This window comes from Marmota flaviventris, chromosome 17, assembly GCF_047511675.1.
Source record: "Marmota flaviventris isolate mMarFla1 chromosome 17, mMarFla1.hap1, whole genome shotgun sequence".
NCBI lineage: Eukaryota > Metazoa > Chordata > Mammalia > Rodentia > Sciuridae > Marmota > Marmota flaviventris.
Window position 1 is genome coordinate 14266374 of NC_092514.1, and position 23718 is coordinate 14290091.

The 23718-nt window shown below is 55.4% G+C and overlaps 2 protein-coding genes across 4 annotated transcripts in view; one reads left to right on the plus strand and one right to left on the minus strand.

The window, feature by feature from the left end:
- Positions 1–16312, plus strand: part of Fam83g (family with sequence similarity 83 member G) — a 31400-nt gene extending 15088 nt beyond the window's left edge. Inside the window, exons 4-6 of the mRNA XM_027922316.3 lie at positions 6916–7040; positions 7705–8974; positions 13508–16312. Of these exons, the coding sequence (XP_027778117.2) occupies positions 6916–7040; positions 7705–8974; positions 13508–13876 (1764 nt within the window). The 3' untranslated portion in view covers positions 13877–16312. The remainder of the gene's footprint in view (positions 1–6915; positions 7041–7704; positions 8975–13507) is intronic.
- Positions 1–23718, minus strand: part of Slc5a10 (solute carrier family 5 member 10) — a 64992-nt gene that overhangs the window by 30482 nt on the left and 10792 nt on the right. For 2 of the 3 annotated variants that reach the window (XM_027922317.2, XM_027922320.2), the window contains exons 4-9: positions 23391–23450; positions 22568–22672; positions 15923–16028; positions 15575–15655; positions 13958–14163; positions 9536–9671 (exon numbers count right to left, since the gene is read on the minus strand). In XM_027922317.2, the coding sequence (XP_027778118.2) occupies positions 9536–9671; positions 13958–14163; positions 15575–15655; positions 15923–16028; positions 22568–22672; positions 23391–23450 (694 nt within the window). The remainder of the gene's footprint in view (positions 1–9535; positions 9672–13957; positions 14164–15574; positions 15656–15922; positions 16029–22567; positions 22673–23390; positions 23451–23718) is intronic. The other variant, XM_027922318.3, reaches the window with a different exon arrangement.

The following is a 23718-nucleotide window of genomic DNA, read 5'->3' on the forward strand; positions in this document are numbered from 1 at the left end:
CAGCATTGCTTAGCTGTGTGTCCTTGAGCTAGTTGCTTCCCCCTTCTGGGCTCCTGGTTCAGCAGAAGGGCAGATGAGATGGTGTGGCTGGGCTCTTCTACTCAGGTACCCTGGCATTTGCCGCCTTTCTGGGGGGGGTAAAGGAGAGTCCTTCTTCCATCCAACCAATGCTTGACACCTACTGTATGCAGAACGTTTCTCTGAGTACAGATCAGCATGCCTAGAAACAGTTAATGCTTCTGTAGCATTTGATGTGTGTCAGGCCCCAAATGGAGCACTTCTTTTGTGTTAGCTTATATAATCCCCCTGATAACCCAGTGGGATTGGTCTGTGTTGTTCCCATTTGGCACATGAGGAAACACTCCTGTGCCTAGGTGCCACTGCTGCTAAGCTAGAGATCAGGGGCTAGGGGGGCTAGCCCCAGGCTCATACCAACCTCTGAGGGTCCCACCTCTCAGAGCTTCAGGCCTGTGATTGGAGCACAGATAGATGCAGGAGGGTGGGCCGCGCTGGGGTGGTTACCCAGGAGCCGGGCACCAGGCTTGTAATTTGCCGGCAATTGTCAAAGCCCCCCACCCCCACCCCAAGCTGAGTTCTTTCAAGTGGGTGTGAGTTCTCGGCTTCGAGTCTCTAATTTCAGGAATATTTTTCATGTGGTCTCTCTGGTAGGTTGACCCTCAGCCCCACGCCTGCCCGCTGTGTAATTAGTGCCGTGATTCCACTCTGGTGGCATATAGCTCATGCCAGAGTCACAGTGTGGAAAAAGACAGTTTGGGAATTGGACCGCAGAGGTTCCAGCTCTGTGGGCAGCACCTGCCTGGCCAGCCCTTCCTGCACCCGGGAAGAGACCCTGGCAGAGCCACATGCCCACATGCACCTGCCACAGGCCCAGTGATTGCTTCACACCCATCGTCACTCAGCCCGCTCATCCCTGGTGTGAGAGGCAGGTATAGCTGTGGCTGCCAAATGGGACCCTGATGCAGAACTGGCCACTGGGGAGGCTTGGGGCCCTGCCCTGTGCTCCGAGGCTCCTTCCCGGCTGAGAAGCCCTCACCGCCCCTGTGCTGAACTCTCTGGAAGTGAGCAGTGAGGGTGGCTGTGATGTCACGGGAGTCTGGAGTGCTTGAGCTACAAGGGGTCAGTGGCCATCTGGACAGGGCTCCTACAGATGAGGAAACTGAGGGAGGCCAAAGACATTCCGCCAAAGTGGGCTGACCCAAAAGCCAGTAGAGAGAAATCGACTCTGGCAAGGAGAGTAGAGAAACACCCGGTGCACACATGGTCTCCCGACCACCGTGTGTGGCTCTAGTCTCTGGGCCTCCAGTGCCTCACGGCTGTGACAGTGCCTCCTAGGGTTACTTGAGGATGGCACTGAAGGATGGTGGTTGTTCAGGCACTTTGAGAGTTGAAAACAGTAATGCAGCTGTTGGCAATAACAATAAATTACAAACCCCAGGCCCTGGGCTTGGGTGTGAAGCCCTCCCCGCCCCACGTACCACAGGCCTGTCAGCGGGCCCCCTGACCACTCAGGGCAGGGGAGGGGCAGCTCACACAGCTGTTCCTGGGCTTCTCCCCCTGTCCCACTCACCATTTGGCTGTCTCCCTCTCTGGGAAGGCGGCAGGGTTTACAGGGTGGACCTATCCAGGAGCCACACACCTTCATGAGAAAGTGTGAGCCTGGCTTCCTCATTCTCACCTCTAAGCTGCCCCCTCTGCAGCCCTGGGCATGTGGCCAGAGGCTCCTGTGGGCCCAGCCCTGGCCAGGTGTCACCTTGTTGAGGTCCTGCCTGCCCAGCTTCCTCCCTGCCCGCCGGCTGGCTGGGCCCAGACCTGTCTCGGGACACTTCCTTTGCCGGTAATCCCTGGGCCCGCCCTCAGCCGCTTGCTGCCCTGGCCCAGCTCTGCACCGACCTGCCCTGAGTTCTGTGAGGCCCTTGTGCCTGGGGTGGGGGTCATATTAGTGACTATAGGGTATCTGGAGGGACAATATGGGCCATGTCTGAGCCTTACTTTCCTGTCTTTGGGGACAGGCAGGATCCTTCCGATCAGACCCCAGCTGTGGTCTGAGTGCTAAGAGGCTTCCATTTCCATCTGTCTTGAGATTCACCCTCACTTCCTTCCTTCCTCCTGAGCTATGAGCTTGTACCAGTACATTCTGGGAATGGCCACCATGAATGCTCAGACTGACCCGCTCCTGGTCTCCCAAGTGTGAGCGATACGTAAAGCCCCTACCCAGACATCCCGAGCACCCCAGCCTGCTGCTAGGGGGATGATCCTTCCATATTTCAAATGGAGAACAGGCCTTGGGAAGAAGACCCAGCCCGTCACCCAGCTTCTTTGCCTCTTCTAGGGTCACAAGACCAGACCAGAGACTAGGCCCCATTTAGGGGTGCTCTTGGGTGCGGGAGGGGTGCCCCAGAGCCAATGGGAGTCAGATTGGGCCTTGAGGCTCATGGCCTACACAGACTGGGTACTTTGCTTTGTGCAGCCAAACAGGAAAAACCAGCAGCCACTGGGGCGAAGGCTGGACCCATTTCTACTCAACAAAGAAATGTCAGCCGGGTGACCGTGGGAAGGCACATGTGAGGACGCCAGGCTCAGCTGTAGTTCAGGTCCCTCACTGGACAGGCCTGCCTGCCTCTCCTGAGCTGGAGGAGGGGTGGGGGAGGCCCTAAGATGCATCCCAGTCAGTGTGGAAAGCAGGGCACGGAGCCCGATGTGGGAGATGGGCTGGGACCCCCTGCTCCCTTCCCTCTTGGGTACATCTGCACTTTGCTTTCTCTGGCCCAGGTCTGGATCTGTGTTGGATCCAGGGTATAGGGAGGGGTCTTAAATAGGAGGTGAAGGGGTGGGGGTCTGCCCTGCTGAGGGCAATGTCCAGAGACATAGTTTACTGTCACAAATCATTTGGCATCTAGGGGTAGAGGCCAAGGATGTTGTTAGTGCCCAGACCTTTCCCCTGAGAATTTCCTCACCTACATCAGTTGTGCTGAGGCTGAGCAGCCCTGGTCTAGAAGACCCAGGTGCCCCTCAGATAAGGGCTTGGAGCTAAACTGGCTCAGCCCTGTCCCATCCCTTCCATCCCCTGTCCCATGAAGATGGTTCATAAAAGACTTCCCGTAGCCACATTATAGAGTGAAACCTGTCCCTTAGTGGAGACATGCGGGCTCCCCTGTCACACTGGATTCTGTCCTCGAGCTTCTGCACACTTGTTCCCTGTTCTCAGCCCAGGCCTGGTCGGGGCACATCTGTAGGCCTCCACTCCTCCTCTGACCCAGGATGCCACAGGCCTCTTGCAGAGGACAGACAGCTGAAGACCTGTCCTCAATCCTCTAGTCTGGGCTGAACCCCACCCACTGGGAGACTGTGGGAAAGGCATTTCCTCTTCCTGAGTCCACCTGGCCAGCTGCCATTCCAGATGTTTTCTGGTCCCCTTTGTAAGTCACCCCACTGCACTGTACAGTTACAGCCTTTGTGCCACGTGGAGCTCCTGGGTCCCTCGGTGAGAGCCAGACACTTTCCAGGACCCCCGCACTTGGCTTTGCAGAGGAGAAAACAGGTGTGGAGAGGCCTTGTTGGTAGCAGGACTGGCTCCCGCATCTGACCAGAGCTCAAGAGTGCCCAGACCCACCCTGCACTAGGGGTCTGGCCTCAGTTGGGTCACATGGTCTTATGAGCATAGGTGGCCTGGTGGTAGTTTCAGGGTAATGGGCTGCAATTTGCCCCCATATGCACTTGGGGAAGAAGCTGCCTTCTGAGAGCAGATGAAGAGCTGTCTGACTGTCTTCCATTCCCTTGCCCTGCTCTGACTTGCCCTTGACCTTCTGAGGTTCCAGAGGCTCCAAGGATGTACCCAGGACACCCACTTGGGCCAGCCTGCCTGTCTTTCCATGCATCTGCCCATCCTATGCCGGGGGTATCCCAGAACCTCGGAGACAATGCAGCTTTGTGGAATCATCCGCCTCTGCCCACGCGAGCCCAGACACATGAGACGTTACTTCATCCAGGACAGGCCTCATGGGGTGGGGCCCACCCAGGAACAGGCTGGGGACAGCCCATGAGGCAGAGGATGGAGGGCCCTGCTGCAAGCCCCCACCTGCTGCTGAGCCCTAGAGTTAGATGAGCCTCTGAGTTTAGGGCCAACCCTTCAGTGTGCAGACAGGGAAACTAAAGACCAGAGAGGGCCAACAGCTTGCTTAGAGTCACACAGTGGGTCAGCAGCACAAGGTCTGCCTTATGTGGTAGTTGAGTCACTCCTAAGATGTAAGCGGTGACTTTCTGAGCCTCTCATCAGGACAAAGTTTTGCAGGGAGGAGTGGCACTGGTGAGAGGGGTGTAGAGGCTGGTGGCTGAGGACAGGTGTATGGCCCCAGCACACACCACTGGGCGTGGAAACCACGGGCGGCTGCAGAGCTGGGCTGTGGTTGGGCCCAGGTGACAGGAGAAGGCCTCTAAGTTCTTTATTCTGACCTCTCATCCCCAAGTGTGCTCTTGTGTTGGGTACAAAGTCACGAGTGCTAATTGTCCTGGGTCGTGGCCAGCTGTGCAGACAGGCAGCCTGCGGGGCGGGGGCCTAGAGAGCCTTCCCTGGGAACAGAGGCTTATCTGCCTTCTGGGTTGGGCCCAACAGCAAGACGATTGTTCACCCCACGGCTGGGTGAGCATTGCGTGAGGACCCACCCAGGGGCCCTTCCTGTCATATCCTCTGTGGATAAGCCTGGGGCTGCCCCAGCCAGAGGTGGGTGGGACACGGAAAGGAGCCCTGGAGCAGGGGACAGTGGTGGATGGTCCTCTCCCTCTTTCAGGTCCGCCTCCCTCGCCTGCAACAGCCCCCCCCCCCCCCCACCTGCTGTCTCCACACTCGTCTCTTACATTCTCTCCTCTAGAAGAGCCAGAACGGTTCTTGACATTTAGATTTTGCTCTAAATCCTTCCATGGCTCCCTACTGCCCCTAGTGAAGGCTCTTAAGCAGGTGTAGGGTCTTTCCTCAGCTTCAGGCTCAGCCTGCCGTGCAGGCTCCCTCACCCACCATTCCTCCCTGAGGTACTCCTTTGAGCCAGGCCTTTGGAAGTCCCTCTGCCTGGAATGCTTCACCCTTCTCCCACCCTGACCCATGCCGTCTCTCCTGGGAGCCTCCCCCAGGTCACTCCCAGGGTTCCTCATCCTGAGTGTTCCTGATTGTTGCCGTGTTTACTCATCTGCTTCCCCCATAGCAGGATCCTTGCCACTGTCATCTCTGTCCACCCCTGGGGGCCTTAGCAGGGGTCAATGAACAATTGAACCTGTGGGCAGTTAATAAGCTTGGCCTTGGAGTGGATAAGGGGACAGGTAGATAAGTCACAGCTCAGTCTGACGAAGAATGTGTCACACTGCCTGATGCCCCAAGCTGGTCGAGAGCGAGACTCCTATTGTAGGAGGTGTTCAGTCAGACCAGTCAGGATGCTCTTGAGGTGTCAGGATCCCTGAAACCTGTGTTAAAACTAAATTCCCTGACCAGGTGTGGTGGTGCACATCTTTAAACCCAGCTCCTCAAGTGACTGAGGCAGGAGGATCTCACGTTCCAGGCCAGCAACTGACGAGGCACTATCTCAAAGCAAAAGTAAAGGAAAAAAAAAAAAAAAAAAAAAGCAAAGGGCTTAGGCTGTAGCTCCAAGGTCGGGTGTCCCTGGGTGTGATCCGTGAATGAATAAACCAGCCACACCAAGAACCCCAAGCCTCATCACAGGCCTCCTGAAACAGACTCTGGGGACCCCTGGAGGCCTTCATGCTAGTGCAATGCCCTGGTGAGGCTCAGACCCTATGGCCCCAGGTCCCCTGTCCACCTGAGGCTCACTTCTGAAAGTCCCTGGCTATCCCTAGATGCCTGGGTCTCAGCCAGGCTCACTGTGCACTTCCTGGGTCCACATGTGCAGCACTGGCTGGAGGGACCTCTGACGGTTCCAGAGACTCCTCTCTGGGAAAAGAGACCCCTTACATGGCCAGGGACCAGAGAACAACCAGCAGCTATTTATCCAGCTCTGCTTCTCATGCCTGGGAGAGTCCTCTCCTCTCTCTGGGTCTCCTTTCCCCTCCTGTGGTCCGAGAGCCTTTCTGACCTGCTTCTGAGCCCAGCCCTGCAAGCTTGGTGAAGAATTGAATCTGACTGTTTATTGAACCTGTCTGGGGTGCCAGGAGGTGCCCTGGCAATGGGGAAGTAGGAGAGTTTGCTGAGTCCTGCCCTCAGGAGCAGAACTCAGCAGGGACAGGCATGGCCGGTCACTCATCCGGAGGGACCATGGAGTTGTTAGAGTGGAAGACCCAGATTCCTCAGGGCCATTCATCCCCCTTCCTGCCCCTCACTCTCCTCCCTCATCTCTCATTTGCATAGCCACTGCTGTCCATGGGACCTTTCCAAAATATCACCCTCCCATTTGATACCGTATGACATAGCTGGACACGGTGACGCACGCCTGTAATCTCAGCTACAAGGTCGGGTGAGGCAGAAGGAGCCCAAGTTTGAGGCCAGCCTCAGCAACTTAGCAAGACCCTCAGCAACTTATGAAACCTGTCTAAAAATAATAATAATAATTTTTCAAAAATGCTCCAATGGCTTCTGCCCACTACGGTGGCATTTCGCAAACAGGCCTGGCCACTTAATTTCTGTCCTGTTTGGTGCTGTTCTGTGACACTGGGGGCCAAAGCCCAAGACCATCCTGGCTCAGACCCTTCATCACCAGTGTTGGGTCCTCTGTGTCCCCCCTTTACCTGGACCCTGCAGTCTCAGACACACCAGCCCTTTCCCCAGATCTCACGATCTCTTCTTTATCCTTGTCCCCTGCAAAGCCCTCCCTGAGTCCTGGGCAGTCTCCTCTCTACCCAGCCCTGGGATCTCAGTGTGATGGTTGACTGATTCTGCCTCTCTGTCCCCCAACACAGAATCTTAGGGTACGCAGCACTGGGGGAACTGAGTTCTTCACACGATCAGCCACCAAGTTCAAGGGCGCCCTGGCCCAGAAGTTCATGTTCGTGGATGGAGACCGGGCTGTGTGCGGCTCCTACAGGTGATTTCTCCATGGCCGCTGTGAGGAGTTGGCGCCTTTGGTTCCCAGCTGGTTTCTGCCCTTAATCCGGACACCCTGGTTATTCCGGTTCATTGGTCCTAAAACTGCTAAGGTGTATGCAGAGCTGGGCACACCTGGCTGCCTATGTCTGGGGGCGGGCAAGGAGGCTTTTGTCCGAGGAGACGGTTGTTCCAGCCTAAAGTGTTAAACCTGCCTGGAGGTGAGGTGGGGGCCAAGCTGCCCCCTCCCAAGCCCACAGGATGGTCGTTCTGAGTGTCATCAGTAGGGACAGGTGCAACCTTAGGTACCATTAGATGGTGTAGCAGGGCAGGGGCTGCCTACAGTCACTCCAGGGTTGGTGGTAGCTAAGACCCGTGATGGCACTAGCCACCGGGTCCTACTGGACATGAGCGTCTCAATGAATCCAGTAGCAGCCGGGACTCAGTTTTGACTCCACAGCTGTGCCCTGCCCTCTGTGCCCCACAGGCCATTTCTCAGTCCCAGAACCCTGCAGCCACCATCTGCTGAACACCAGCCAGGGGATACACAGTGGACTCTTTGGATGTCCGTTGCAGCAGGGATCAGGAAGGCTCACTAGAATAGGGTTCTTGGGCCGGAGGGAAGTCCCTGTCCCTGACCAGAGCTGCCTCTGCCTCTGTTACAGTTTCACGTGGTCAGCTGCCAGGACAGACCGGAACGTGATCTCCGTGCTGTCTGGCCAGGTGGTGGAGATGTTTGACCGGCAGTTCCAGGAGCTGTACCTCATGTCTCAGAGTGTCAACCTCAAGGACATCCCCATGGAGAAGGAGCCGGAGCCAGAACCCATCGTACTACCGTCTGTAGTCCCCCTGGTATCCACGGACACCGTGGCCAAGAAGCTTGTCAACCCCAAGTATGCGCTGGTCAAGGCCAAGAGCGCCGATGAGATTGCCAAGACCTCCTCCGAGAAAGAGGAGACGAAGCGACCTCCAGGGCTGCAGGGCCCCATGCTGGCTGAGCGGCCAGGGGATTTCCCTGAGTTGCTGCCACCTGTCCATCCGGGACTGCTCAACCTGGAGAAGGCCAATATGTTTGAATACCTGCCCACATGGGTAGAGCCGGACCCGGAGCCTGGCAGTGACATCCTGGGCTACATCAACATTATAGACCCCAATATCTGGAACCCCCAGCCCAGTCAGATGAACCGCATCAAGATCCGTGACACATCCCATGCCAGTACCCAGCACCAGCTGTGGAAACAGAGCCAGGAACGACGCCCCTCCCCAGAGCCCTGCCCACCCCCAGGGCCCAGTGACCCCCACGATGGGGTCCCAGCTGAGAATGGCCTTCCCCGGGGAGACCCCGAGCCTCAGCTCCCTGTGCCGAAGCCCCGGACAGTCCCCGTGGCAGACCTGCTTGCCCAGGATGGCAGTGACGTGGACTGGGCTCTGGAGACCCCAAAAGAGGAGACACCTCCTAATGGGACGGACCTCAGGCTACCCAGGACGGTGGACCCAAGCCATCCCCCACTCCAGGGGCAGCTGTCTGTGACCCAGGATGACCCTGATGGCATTGGGTCAGTGTTCCCCAATGGGCTGGATTGTGGGGAAGAAGAGGAAGACGATGATGACTACGTGACTCTCAGTGACCAGGACAGCCTCTCAGGCAGCTCCGGCCATGGCCCTGGACTCCGGCGGCCCTCTGTGGCCTCTTCCATGTCAGATGAATACTTCGAGGTGAGGGAGCGCTCAGTCCCTCTTCGAAGGCGCCACTCAGAGCAGATGGCCAATGGACCAGCCCAACCACCCCGCCGGCAGCTGAGCGTACCCCACATAACCCGAGGGACTTTTGGTGGACCCCTGGGCAGCTCCCCATGGGCACATGGTCGGGGGAGAGAAGAGGCAGGTGCATCAAGGAAGATGCAGGCCCAGCGCTCTTCAGACAAGGCGGCACAGGTGGGTTGGGGTCCCTTGTCCCAGGACTCAAAGGAGTCCCCCCTGCAAGTGACCTGAGAGCCACCATCCCTTGGGCTACTATGTTTCAGACTTGGAAGGCTGTCCTTGTTATAGACGGAAAAACTGCTGAATGGGCTGGGGTGGGAACCACCCAGAGCCAATTGGCAGGCTATTTCTATGCTGGGGACTGTTGGTCTCAGGGTCCCGACAAAGCAACCTTGGGAAATGCACATGTCCACAGCCAGAGGTCCACACACTTGGAGTTGTAGTATCTTTCTGCTGCCTGTCAGGTGGGTAGTTAAGTCCCCTAGTTTGAAGACAAGGGAATGGCAGAGCACAGAGTATAAAGTTCACACAACCATACGTGGTCCTCATCTGGACTTTGTGCTAAGTCATATCTGTGTCCATCCCTTTATGGCCCTGGGGACCACTCCCCGCCTCCTTCCATCTGGGCAATAGCTCACGTCCCTCCTTTGCCTTTCCTTCTAATTGCCTCTGTAGGATGAAGCCTCAGAACCCCGAGTGCCCTGCAGCCCTGGCTCAGCACCAGAGCCTTCCTACCTGGGAATAATGCACGGCTGATCATGCCTGGCATGATCATCAGGCCCATGGGCAGCATCTTGAGGTAGCTGGCAAGGATGGAGCCCGCCTTGGCGTGGTTCAGGTTGCGGGCAGATAGAGATCGCTGCACGATGACCTGGGGGCATGAGCAAGAGGGAGTGAATCCCAGCCCTGGGGGGGGGGGGGGGTTCCTGTGTTAGGGTCTCTCCCAGTGGGCCTCAGAGAGTGGCATGAGACAGGATGCCATCCCATTGGTCCCAGACCTGCCCTAGATAACCACGCAGCGCTGTCACTGCCAGCATCCCCCACTGGAACTCACCCTGGTTGGCCATGTATCTCCTTGTCCCCAGGAACTCCATCTTCCCATTTGTACAATAGGGAAGCTTGTGGTTCCTGCCTGCTCACCACCTCTGGCAATTGTCAGAGCTGGAGAAGACTGTGGCCTAATGGCATAAGGGTCACAGCCCACCACCCTCATCCCCTGGACCCTCATGAGAGTGGCTGGCCATTCATGCATGTACCAGGAGCAGACATTTGTGCCAATAGTATGTGCCACAGGCAGAGGTCAGGTATGCCAAGACCTGGGATTTAGGAAGCTTGCAGTTCCCTCCTGGAGAGTCTCAGAATCTGCCTGTGATAACCAGCTCCTTTGGGGGCCTTAAGCAAATTTTTTTCCCCCTTTTTCTCTGTAGGGCTAGGGATGGGACCCAGAGCCTCAAACATTGCTAGGCAAGTGCTGTACTACTGAGCTATACCCTCAACCACGTAGACAAAGCCTAATAAGCCTCAGTTTCCAGATCTGCAGGATGGGAGAAGGAGGGAATCCTAATTCAGACTGATGAATCCCTCCTAGCTCCAATATTATGTTTTTACTTATTAAAAAAAAAAAAAAAAAAGTCCAGTCATGGTGGTACATGCCTGTAACTCCACCGACTCTGGAGGCTGAGGCAGGAGGATTGTAAACTTAAGGCCAGCCTGGACACCTTGCAAGACCCTGTCTCAAAATAAAAAAAAAAAATAAGACAGGCGTGGTGGTGCATGCCTGTAATCTCAGCGGCATGGGAGGTTGAGACAGGAGGATTTTGAGTTCAAAACCAGCGAGGTGCTAAGCAACTGAATGAGACCCTATCTCTAAAATACAAAAAAGGACTGAGGATGTGGCTCAGTGGCTGAGTGCCTCTGAGTTCAATCCCTGACACTCACTCCCCCCCAAAAATAAGAGGGCTGGAGATATAACTCAGTGGTAGAATGCCTCCAGTATGGTATAATCCCTAGCAATGTCAAAAAAAAAGAGAAGGGGAGCTGGGGATGTAGCTTAGTGGTAGAGCACTTGCCTACAATGTGTGAGCCCCTGGGTTCCATCCTTAGCACTGGGGAGAAAAAGAAAAGAAATATATGTGTATATGTATATATATATATATGTGTGTGTGTGTGTATATATATATATATATTTATGTGTATATATATATGCATGTGTGTGTGTGTGTATATATATATATATATATACACACACACACACACACATACATATATACATATTTTTTTTAATGTGGACTCTCCCATGGTTTTTCATGTGTTCATAGGGTTGCACAACCTATAACTCTGAAATGTATTTTTTTTTTTTTCTGTGCTGTTCCACAGTTTAAATCTCTTCTGCTGTCTGCAACTCAGAAGCAGGAGATATCTGTGATTTAAACTTCTTTTCCAAGCATGCTCATTCAATAGATAGTTCCCAGCATTGACCCCACAGGTGTGCCTCTCCTGAGACATTCATTAGAGGAAAAGTGTTCACAGGCTGCAAGGCAGCTGATTTCTGTCCTGCCTCTCTGCCAGCTTGCTGTGACTTGGAACCAATTCTTGCCTCAGTTTCCCCATCTGGACAGTGAGGGTATTAGAGGAGGTTCTGTCTAGACTCTTCTCTCCTCTACTGTCTGTGACTGATTGCAAGAGCCCCGAGGCCTCAGTGTCATGCACATCTGTCATCTTTCATCATTGACACGACTCATTGTTTGTCTCCATTATTTCATCCTGTGCTCCAGGACAGGGGCTGTCGCCCCAGGTGGAGATGCTGAGGCTCAGTTTCCATGAGCCACAGGGATGCTGCTGTGCGTGGCTCCTCCACCCCTGAGTGTCAGGGACAATGTGTGGACCGTCCATAGTCTCAGTGGGGAAACTGCCTCATAGCACCTCTCACAAGGGACATCAAGTCCTAGCCTGGTCCTACCTCCCTCCCCAGGATTGGCCTTTTCAGTTCCCTGACCCCATTTCTATCTGCAAAATAGGTTACTGCTGCCAATGCAGGGATTGCTGCAAGGACTAAGTGATGTCACTGGTGTGGACGGCAGAGCTTGTGCCTGTCTGGTCCAGGGCCTTTGGTAGATGTGAGTTCTCTTTCTCAGGATTTTTTTAGCCTTTTCTTAGGGTGTGGCCACTAGCCAGTCATGGCTGACTACAAAGACTTGCAGTCCCTGTTAGGATTGGGGCTGTTGCTGTTGACCGAGGGGAAGATAACTCTGGTTCATACCATAGCATCAGCAGGGGACAGTTTGGGGAGCTACCAGAGCTGGAAGGACCCTAAGAGTCATTCCCATCTGTGCACCATGTGTACATGAGGCTCAGGAAGAGGCAGTAGTAAAACCCAGACCAGGCCAGGACTTTTCCTTCTGGCCCTTCTGCCTCATTTGCTGTTGGTTTTTGTCTCTGATCACAAAACTGTCACCTACTCATTGTGGATGAGGCTGGAAACAGTGAAAAGTTTATAGAAGAAATGAAAAGCCCCCACGGACCCAGCATAGAGAACAGAGCATAGGCAGACCCCTGGGTCCCCAAAAGTCTCCAGGGGCTAGTGTGGGGCCGCCCAAAGACTGGGGAGCCTTGAGTCAGACCTGTGCCCGGAGCTGGACCAAGACCCCACAGCCTTCAGGCAGACCCAGCCCAAGGGGAGGAAGACGGGGCAGACCCTTTTTGGGTCTTAGGCTCCTTATCTGTGCAGTGAGGCCCATCAGTCCTGACCCCAAGGACCTTCATAGAAATTCTCCTGGATGACATCCCACTCGGAAGCCTGTGCCGTGCCAGGTCTTGCCACATGGAAGGAGACAGGAGGTAGCTGAGATATAGGGACTCAGCCTGGCAGGGGTGCCCATACGCCCTGCTCACCCTCCACTGCCATCTTTCCTCTAGTCTATTGCCCACCTGGGCTGGCCCTCAGCCTTCCCAGGGGAGCTGGGCAGACATCTGCCATGGGCCACACGTTCCCTGGAAAGTCCAGGCATATTGCATAACTGATGTGGGCATCTAAGGGGTGTGGGGTTACAGATGGGGAAACTGAGGCCCAGCTTCCCAGGGCCTCTGTCACTTCCAAGTCTGTGTCACTTCCCACTGTTAGAACCCAGGGAGAGTCATTGGGCAGTCACTGATGGAGCCCCTCTTGCTCAGGAGTCCCGGAAAGTCACTCCACCCTCCACGTCTACCTCTGTGTCTGGGCCTCAGTGTTGTAGCCTGTGAGTGGCCTGCCCGCCTCACAGGGAAGGCAAGAGGTCCCCAGCTTGTGCTCCCAGGACAAGGCCCATGGCCTTCAGGATAAGCAGGCAGAGGCATCATCTGCTTTTGCCCAGTGACAGGAAGTGGCTTTTCTGAACCCTGCAGGGTTCATGATGGGGGGGGACCAGAGTTGTCTTCTGCCCTTAACAGAAATTCAGGTCTCCAACAACCCCGTTCGGTGTTTTTAAACCTCATGCAGCCCTGTGCCCAGATTGACAAGGCTTGGTGGGGATGGTGAGGAAATATGGCAGGAGCTACAACCCCAAAGGCAGAATGATTCTGTGTCACAGATCAGGAAACTGAGACGCACAAACTAGTTAAACCCAATTTGTTGAGTGGCCAAGCCAGAAATCTGTTGCTCCAGGTCTGGCCCACCCTGCGTGCCTGGCAAGGGTCCCTGCACAGTCCTTACTCTTTGTTTCTCTCTTCCAGGGCCAGCAATTCCACCGTGATGGCCCTGCCTCAAAGACCCCAGGAGGTCCCCGGTACTGCCCTGCTGCTGATGGCGCCCAGAGCTCTCCCAGGAAAGTGACCCTGGCCACAGTAGGCCCCCAGCACTGGCAGCCCAAGGGCAGCCCAACAGCCCGCATACTGCCCGATACCCGGAGCCCGAGGCCAGCACGAAACACCCGCATCTTGGCTGATAGCAGAGCCACTGAGGAGCGTCCGAGTCCCTTTGGAATCCCATTTTCCAAACTGTCCCAGTCAAAGCACCTAAAAGCCAGGTCGGGGGGCAGCCAGTGGGCCTCGTCTGATTCTAAGCGGAGGGCCCAGGCACCTCGGGACCACAAGGACCCCTAGCAGCCCCGTCCGGGCTGGACCCACCAGAGCCCATGCTTGGAAGGCAGGAAGGTGGAGAGGGTGGGTGTCGCTGGCACTTGCCTGGTCGGTGCACCAGTACCAGGTGGCCATGATGGTCAGGCCGAAGGTCATCCCGGTCCATGGGAGGTCCCCTGTGTAGGGATCCCGGAACATGTGCATGGCATCTGTGCGTGGCAGGTGGCAGGTGGTGTTGGCGATGGTCCTGGAGGGGATGGCCTGGGCATACGCTGCCTCCAGCTGCCCATAACCACCGATCTGGTCGAAAGCTGGAAGGGTTGGGCAGGACAGGGACAGTTTGGTTGGGTGGCCCTGACTCCCCAGCTCCTGCTGCACTTCCTCATCTCACAAATAACATCCTAATGCATCAAACTGGAATTTTTTTCTACCTTGCCTTTCCTGGCATTTGGGAAGGTGTGGTGGGTAGAGGGCTTCAAAAAAAAAAAAAAAAAAAAAAAGGTGAAATTAAATAACTATTTTATTTGTATTTAAGATAATACTATTAAATGAGCATTTTGCACATGGACACCACTGTGTCCACTTGGCCTGGTGGGAATCACTGCTGGTCTCCAGATGCCTGTGGGCCTCCGATAAGGGGTTCTCCGCCAGGTTTTGAACTGCCCATTCAAGGAAGCAAAACCTTTTTTCTTGGCACTCAAAGACTTTCCTGAGGCATCTAAAGTGTTAAATGTCCTAACCCAGGTTCCAAAAGGTTGTGATTTTAGTAGAGCCAAGAATGGTGGCAGTGATGTGGCTCCTCCAAGATCATTCAGCCTGCTGGGCAGGTGGGGCTCAAGCCAGGGGTCTTTCAAGTCCAGAGCAAATCTTTCCCCTCGTTGTTTCTGTCTACCTCGGGGTCAGGACTCTACATGGCCAAGCCCTGGCCTGTCTGTGGTTTGGCCATAGCCGTGGTCACTCCACTCCCATCCAGACTGGGCCTAGCTGTCTGGGTCCCTCATGTGCAGTGAGGTTTGTGGATGTAGGGTCCGTGGGCTAAGAGGAAGAAGCCTGTCTCTGCCCCAAGCCCTGTTCCCCAGCAGATCATGGAAGAGGGAACCTGTTGCCTACACTAGAAGCCGGGCCAGGATCTGTGTTCAGGGACCTATGTGAGTATCAAAGCAAAGGTACAGATGCTACACAAGGCTTAGAGTTTTCAGGATCTCAGATTCTGAGTCTGGAATCTTTAAAGGCTTTCATTCGCCCTCTGTGGGATCCTCCCGGCTCTGCTTGCGTACTTCAGGGACAGGGAGCTCACTACCTCCACCCTACCCCCCAGCCCCTGGCAGCCCTATAAGCTATTCCCAGACTAATGTCATCACTCTGTCTAAATGCTCCTCACCCCTCCCCTGCCTCTAGCAGTAGGTAGCATCACCTTTCAGGATTCTGTACCTGATCTTAAACAATTGGAGGAGACGCCTGGGCAGTGTTGTGGTCTCCTAATTGCTGCCTCCACACCCTCCGGCAGCCCCACCTTGCTGTCAGTCCTGAGCCAGGGCGGCACACGGCAGGCCCTGTGTTCCTGAGTCAGCTCCTTACCCGGCCCATAGCTGGTGACATCTGGGCAGCGGGGCAGCCAGGAGAGGCCTGCAAGGGATGGTTGCCTAGCAGCGCGACCTCATCAGTCCTGCAGGTTGCTGGGGCAGCCCACCCCCGTCTATAGCCATGGCCCCCAGCCCTTACCTTTGACCGCCAAGATGACAGCCCCCACCACCATGATGATTGTCTGCAGGGCATCCGTGTAGATCACAGTGGCCAGGCCCCCTGTGGGGAACAAGGTTACTGGAGGTGGGGTCCCTTGGCCTCAAAGGAGGCAACTTCTAGAGCTCCTGCTGGGGCAGCTGTTCCCAGATGTGCCCCCTACCCTTTCAGAGGTGGGTGAGCAATGAGCTAAAGCACCTGGTTGCACTCCTTGGGGGGTCTCCCCCGGAGCCCACGGTGCTTCCTGTGCGTCTCCTGACTCTGCCCAAGCCAGTGGTGGGCAGGCCCTCCCTTCAGGCCCCTGCCCTGACCCTGTTAGAGGAGCCATACCTGCAATGGTGTACAGAGCGGTAATGATAAGTGTGAGGATGGTGGAGAGGTAAAAGTTCCACCCCAGGCAGATGTGCACGAAGAGGGCCCCGGCGTACAGGTCGATCTGAGGAAGAAAGAGGTTTGGGGTAGAAGTCCAAGGTTACCAGGACCCGACGGTCAGAACCCTGGCGCTGCACTGACGGGCCATGTGACCTGGGAAATGCCCTTTCTGGGCCTGGATGCCCCTTGGATGAGGGAGGGGAGACCCCTGTCCACCCACCCGCATCCTGGGGCTGTTGTGAGGGTGGGAGGAAGAAACGGCCTCGGCAGCTGTGAGCCATGTGCAGATGTACCAGGGATGTACTGTCATTAATAAAGTCCAGGGTGGCCAATGCCCACCAGAAAGCATGGTGTTGTTGAATTTGGTCACTTCCCAACGGATACAAAAGAGCCCTCTCCCCTCGCTTCCTAGAGTGACCTTAACAAGGAAGAGTCCAAGAGGAATTCCTGGGAAGGCTCGTGAAGACTAGTGGGCCTCAGAAGACAGGTGCTGGGGGTGGGCGGGGAAGCAGAGTGGCTTATTGTCCACTCCTTCCCGTGAGGTTGGATCTGAAGCCAGAGTGCTCACAGTCATGTCACAGGCTAGGGCTGGTTAGAGGTCTGGGCCTACAGCTGCACTGTCCCAGACATTGGGCCACATGCGGGTAGGAGTCTCAGTCTGGGGTTGGGCAGCCTCGGTGCCGGAATCAGCCTTACAGACCATAATCCCATTGGGACCCGGGGCCAAATAATGGGCTTCACCCTGCTCCACCCCTGTTGCCATTCTGTGTTGGCTCAGTAGAGGAGGGGATTGCCTGAAATATAGCGTTGGGACCCTGAGAAAGCTGGGACAGGACTGTGGGTCACTGGAGCCCCCAGCTGTGTGGAACAAGTTTGCACAAGACCTGGTCTTCCTAGAGCCCAAGAGGCATGGATCCTAAGTCCTTTGATCTCCCCCAGAGCCTGGCCCAAGTTGGAGCAGCCAGCACTACCTTGAGCCAGGGCCCGGGGACCAGAGCCCCTGGGACAGAGTCCAGGTAAGAACAAGATGGACTCCAGAGCCCATGTTCCCTACACTGCTTCCTCTGGCTCCTCCTTGCTCCTGGAGAGTACAGCCATTTGGGCTTGTGGCTTTAGCGGTGTGCATGAGTGTACATGTGAGGGGTGGTTCAGAGAGAGATTGGGGAGGGGGAGGTTGGCCTCCAGCCTGAGCCGAGAAGCCCAGAAATGCTAACCCTAACCCTTCCTTGAAGGATTCTTGAAGTCCTCACCCCATAGGACGAGGAGAAGTTGAGGCCCCAAGTCAGTAAAGGGACTTCCCAAAGCCAGACCCTGGGACAGGAGGTCTCTGGAAAACCCACTGCAACAGACTGCCTGCCACTGCCCGGCTGCCCTACAGCTGCTGTCGAGAACCCCTCTGGACCCCAGATCCCTGGAATGGAGCCCTAGTCTGTGCACCTGGTCTCCAGGTCCTGGTCACACCAGACTCACCACCCAGCACTTTTGCCGACTCTGGCCTCAGCTCACTAGCCCCATCTGCCCTGGACTGTCCCAGTCTCTGCCTCTCATTTTCAAAACTCACCATCCCAGACCCACACCTCTGCCCCTGGTGGATAGTCAGTCCTCCCTCCCTCCCTTCCTTCCATGGGAGCAGGCTTTCAAGAGCGCTGAGGAGTGGGGAGGACCTTAGCTGAATCCTCTCTGTAGGACCCTCCATGACGTAGGTCCCCCAAGGGCACAACTCCCTGTAACCCCAAAAAGTCCCCTGGTGAGGACCTGCACACATCAATTCCTGCCCGACTCTCTGTTGCAGCCCAAGCCCTCTTTGCTGAGGGTCCAACAAGCTTCTGCCTGGTAGAAGCTAAGACCCACATGGCCCTGGGTCTGTGTTCCTGGTCTGCTATGTCCCAGCCATACAGTTCTGAGCAGGTCACTTCACCCCCGAGCCTCAGTGGCCCTCATCTGTAAAATGCAGCAGATGTGGAGTGAACAGTCACTTCTGCCAGACCAGCAGGAGCAGTGGCTTCTCCCTCTGCATAGACCTCCCCAAGAGATGCTCTAGAAAGCTAAGCAACCTCCGAGGGGGCTTCCTCCTCTCTGGCCCAGGGGCAGCTGCAGAGTCTAATCGAACCCCCTGAAAACATGGGTGGAGAGACCACAGTCAAGAGTTTGACCAAAGTCAAACTCACCCACTGTGGCATAACCCTGGGAACCAATCAAAAGGACAACACCAGGCAGCTGCATCCCTGTAGATAGGACACTCTCAAGGACCTCACTCCACCACCCAGCAGGACCACAGCCACCCGTCAGACACATGAGAAAGCTTCAGGATGATGTTCAGGGTCCCGACTGGCCCACGCTCAACCCCACCACTGCCCTGCTTCCTTCCAACATGTCTGCCTGTAGAGCGCCCCTGTCCCCTCTCCCTCTATCTTATACCCAGAGACTCTGCTGGTCCTCCGCATCCCCAGTTGTCCCCAAGGAGACCTTCGTCTACTTGCCACCTTTGATAGATGACAAGTGTTCGTGTCTGTAGGCACAGTCCTGAGCATGGTATTCAGAGCCTCATCTAATGCTGTGGCCCTCTGGCGGGTGGCTGTGATGGCCAACTGCACTCCTTAGATGAGGACACTTCGGCACAGAGAAGTTCATATCTTGCTCAAAGTCCATGAGCAGCATGGGGGCTGATCTGTGGGGCTCCCACAGCTTGGAACTCTAAGCTTCCCAGGTTCTGGGGTCTTCACTCCATTTCCCAGTTGGTAGACACTGTCCCCTACAAGGTGCATCAGCAGCCAAAGGCTAGAGACGGCCTGGTGTTTCTGATCCCTTCATCTACTCCCTCTCCCTGTCCCCACCTGGCCACCATGGAGCCCTGCACTGATATTTATTAATTACTGTGTGATTGATTATCCTATGAAGTTGTCTGTCCCCTGTGTCTCCTGCCCAGGACCTTGCTCATTTCTTTAGAGACGATCGCTGTCTCTTGAGGACTCAGAACAGAAACTTCTGGCCATGGCTGTGGATTCTTTCCCCAAACACTCCTGCACTCTTCCCTACCCACTGTGCTGCCCTTGGAGACCCTCACTGCTTCTTCCTGTACTGCTTGTTCTGGAGGAAACTCAGGGGATGCCAGCATTTACACCACACAAGGAATAAAGACCACCTGCCCTGCCCAGCCCCAGGCCCTGTGTGCTGCTGGCTACCCCCTATCTGTCCCATCATGCTCCCCTTTTCCCCATGCCCCTTGCACTCCAGCCCCACCAGCAGCTCCCTGACTCCTTGTGTTTGCCAAACTCTTGCCCAGATAATGCAGCAAAGCTTGAATGTCCACCCCAGAGCGCCCCTGTCCCCTCTCCTCACTATCACCTCCCGAGTTGGCTTCTTGGCTCAGATGTTCACCGTTGCTGTGATGGTATTGCTCTGTCCAGGCATCACACCTATCTGAAAAGGGCTCATTGGGCTGGCCTGCTCACCCAGAGCCAGGCACACAGTAGGTGCACCATAGGTAAGCATGCTTCCAGAGACCAGAGGAAACTGCAGGCCAAATCCAGACCCACCTTATTCTACTATTGGCCACTGCAGCAGAGTTGAGGAGTTGGAACAGAGACTCGATGGCCCCCAAATCCCCAAATATTTACTATCAGGCTCTTTGTAGAAAAAAAATGAGCCGACCCTGACTTATGTTAACTTATTCAGTTCCAGGAGGTGTGCCAGGCACCAACTGGGGATGCATCAGGGAACAAAGAGAAAAAATGGGGGAGACGGACAATAGACATTGTAAGTCAATGATTCTGTGTAAGAATAGGAAGGAGAGAGAAAAGGTAAGGGAGCTGTCTCCCTGGGGCAGGGGTAAAGAATTTAAAAAGCTTGAGAGAGGTTGAGGGAGCCAAGGGCACAGCTGGGGAACAGGGCTCCAGGAAGAGGCCACAGCAAGTGCTAAAGCAGGACTAGGCCTGGCAGGTTGGTGGCAGTGCAAGGAGACCAGAAGGAGAAGAGGAAGAGGTGAAGCTGGTGGGGTTTTCAGTCCAAGTGGCATAGGGTATTTTGCCTGCCTTCCCTATTTTCCAGAAGTTAAATGTCTGGCCAGAGCTCACGGTTCCTCTAGATGAGCATGGTGGTGATTCTCCATACCCTCCCATGACAGGTCCTCCTGGCAGGCAGGTGCCCCCGCCTGAGGGAAGGCTGCAGGCCAATTCTAGGACCTCTGTCCAGACAGGCTGCACCTGGGATGGCTTCTGGATGGGCGGACACATGAGATGTTCCTACAGCTCAGCCTGGTGTGGTCAGGACCTCTGAGGGCCCGTAGAATGCGTGCACTTCAAACAGCTTCACTCCAAAGCCAGGAGCAGGGCAGCCCTAGTCCCCTCCCAAGCCAAGACCAGCAATTAGCCTTGCTTCAGCTTCGCCCTCTGCCTCATCTAGGCAGCTCCCGCGATGGTTCCGAAGCCTGGCCTTGATGTGACTGCTCACTCCTCTTTTCATAGCTGGGTCCTTTGAGTCACCCCAGCACAAGGTGGAGTTTGGAGTGCCACATCCTGGCTATTTGAGGAGCAGTAGTGTCCTTTGGGCCTGGAGGCAGAGACCTGGGTTCTCACAGAACTCTGCCTGGTGGCAGTGATCTTGACCCGGGGTACAGTGTGGGTCTCAGCGGTCACATCTGAACATGGGGAGGAAGGGAGGAAGGGAGGGAGGCCTGGAGATGGTAGTCTCTAAGGAGCTCTTCCCTCTGCTGCTCGGGAAGTTCCACCTTAGCCACTCACTTGAAGCCAGCTCCATGTGACATCTACTCTGTACTGCATAGATGTCAGTAGGGTAAACACAGGGGTGGTGATGGTGAAGCAGCCTTGTGCCCACAGCTCACCTTCCCTCCTTCACTAGACCCCTCCGGGGGCCCCCCACATGCCTCCCCTCCTCTGTCTCTCCCCTGAAACCCATTCTCTGGTTTGCCTCAGTCTCCAATACTCCCTATTACCTCCCTTCCAGTTTCTCTCTCTCTCTCTCTCTCTCTCTCTCTCTCTGGTTCTGGGCAGGGATTGAACCCAGGGACACTCAGCTACTGAATCACACCCCCAATCCATTTTCTATTTTTATTTTGAGACAGGGGTCTTGTTATGTTGCTTAGGACGTCACTAAATACCCCAGGCTGGCTTTGAACTTGTGCTCGTCTTGCCTCAGCCTCCTGATTCACTGGGATCACAGGCCACTGGGCCTGGCCCAGCTTTTTCTCTTCCCTGTTTTCCTATCTGATCTCTAAAGCATCTGACTGAGAGTGGCTGTTAGAATCTAGGCCTCCTGATCCGGCCACCCCCAGGCACATCGTACACATGGCCCCGTCTCCCCTTTAGCCATTCTCCTCTGCTCTTCCACTACCATCTCTTTCTCTGTTGGGGCTCAATTGAGATGCCACCTGCTGAGTTCCATCTGGCCGTGCCTGTCATTCCTATTTATCAACCTCACTGTAGTGAAGCCCAGGGCAGGCTGGAGACAAGGTGTTATTTATTTCTGTATCCCTGGCTTCCAGGGAGGTGGGATTCAGGAAAGGGATAAGAGGAGGAAGAGTAGTAAAATTCAGAACTTGGTCTCAAGGGCAGCCCAAGGCCAGGTCCCTCCAGACTCGAAAGGAATCCCTGGAGGAAGAAAACCTACTACAGTTCTCTCAGAGTATCTAGTGAAGATGGTGGTGTGATGCTTGCTGGTGAAACTCCCCCTAAACCAGACCACAGTAATAACAAGATGCTCTGAGGACCTCCCCCAGCCCCAGCTGCTGGGTGGTCCCCCAGCACAGAGCACAGGGGGAGGTCAGGCTGAGGCTGCAGAGGGGACACCAAGGAGGGAGAGCAGCAGACCAATGCCCAGTCCTACCACAGACAGGGCCCCTTGAGGGCTCTGGGGACTCTCTCAGTGTTCTGTTCTCAGGTAGTCCCTCTTCCCACAGCTCCTGCTGACCAGAAGGAAACTGAGGCTCACTGTGTCGATGAGGGCAAGGCCAGGACACTTGTCAAGGTCGCTACCTTAGCCCATATCAGGCAGCCCCAACTCAAGCTTGTTCAGAAGCCTGGATGCCCCCAGGAAAGTTAAGAGAAAGTCTGAAAGTCTGGTAAGAGGCTTGGGTCAAGTTCCTTTCTTTCCTGGGCCTCAGTTTCTCTATCTGTAAAATCAGGGTCTTGGACAGGGAAAACACCTCTGATCACCATCCCATTTAAGGTGGGATTATTGCTCTTTAATATTCACGGATCCAGGCCCTGAGGGAAAGCTGAAACCACCTGCTGCCTCCAGCAGTCTTGGCGGAAGGCAGGAGGTCTCCTGGGTGCAGTAGCAGAACCTGCCGGGACCATGCAGGCTTTGGGCGCCCTCTAGTGGGAAATCCTGGCTTACTTTGCTGCTGGTTCCAGAGAAGATGCCCAGGTCTAATCCCTCCTGTTCAGCCCTACTAAGGCAGGATGATGTCCTAGACTGGCTGTGTGACTCTAAACAAGCCATGGGACTCTCTGGGCCTCAGTTTCCCTAGCTGTTCAACAAAGCAGTGATGAATGAGGTGGATGTCAGGTCCGTTTCAGGGGCCCCAGATCAGGGATGTTTCCAGGATACGCTGGTAAAAGGTGGGGCTGTGGGGGGGCAACTCACCGATATCTTGGTGAAGACAGACAGCAGCAGGGACAGGACAGACAGGTACATGCGTATGCGCTGGCCTCCAAAACGTTTCTGAATGTATTCAGGCAAGGTGACAATCTGGGGGACATACGGGCAAGAAGAGCTAAACACTCCCCAGAGACCATGACAGGTGTCCAGGGCAGGGGCCCATCCCAACCGCTCTCCCTCTCCCTGGACACACAAAGTGGCCATGATCCTTTCGAGAGCAAGGCCAGGAAACTTGCTCCTTGCAGTCCCAGCCCCAGGCCCTGAATTCTAGGCTGAGTTTAGACAGGTTGAGGTTGGCTCTTCAGGGCTGAGATGAGGAATTGATTGTAGGAGCCACAGGTGGGAACAGAGGGACAAGTTTGGAGGCTGTTGCAACAAACCCAAAGGATCTATGATGAGGCTGGACAGAGAAGATGGCTGTGGGGGCAGAGCAGGGGGGGAGCATGGAGGTGGAATCCACTGGATTTGGTGGCTGCAGGACTGGGGTTGGGGCTAAAGGGGTGGGTGGAGTCAGGGATAGTGAAGGCAGGTGTGCCACCCAGCTGTTCTGCCCAGTGCCACCCTGCTATGCCACCCAGGTGTGCAGTCCAAATGTGCCACTCAGCTATACTGTCCAGGTGTGCAATCCAGGTGTCCCACCTGACAGTGTCAGGGCAGTAGAAACTAGTCACAAAATAAGCAGGTAGAGGTCTAAGTGGGACGGCCTTACCCAGCTGGTAAGAATCTCAGCTGGTCTAATAGGAAAAACCCAGCTCTGAGGGTTCACCAGCTGGTCACAGAGGCTGGGGAGGACGGGCCCACCACTCACCTCTGAGGAAATATAAATGGGCACGAATATCCACGCCAGAGCCAGCAGCACGTACGTGGCCTGCGGGGATAGGGGAGGTAAAGATCATGTGTGCAGATCCCCAAAGCCTTGCCCCTGAGACTTCTAGATGACCCAGGGACCCCAGATCCATCTGACTTGTGAGAACCTGGGTGGCCCCTCCCTGTCTCTGGGCCTCTGTAGGCAGATGGGTGGGGCCAAGGCCAAAAGCCCCCTTCCGGCCACGCTACAGCATCCCAAAGACCATGTTGCCCAAGGAACACCACTGCCCAGAGCCTGCCTGGACAATGGCTGACACGTCCAGCCAAAG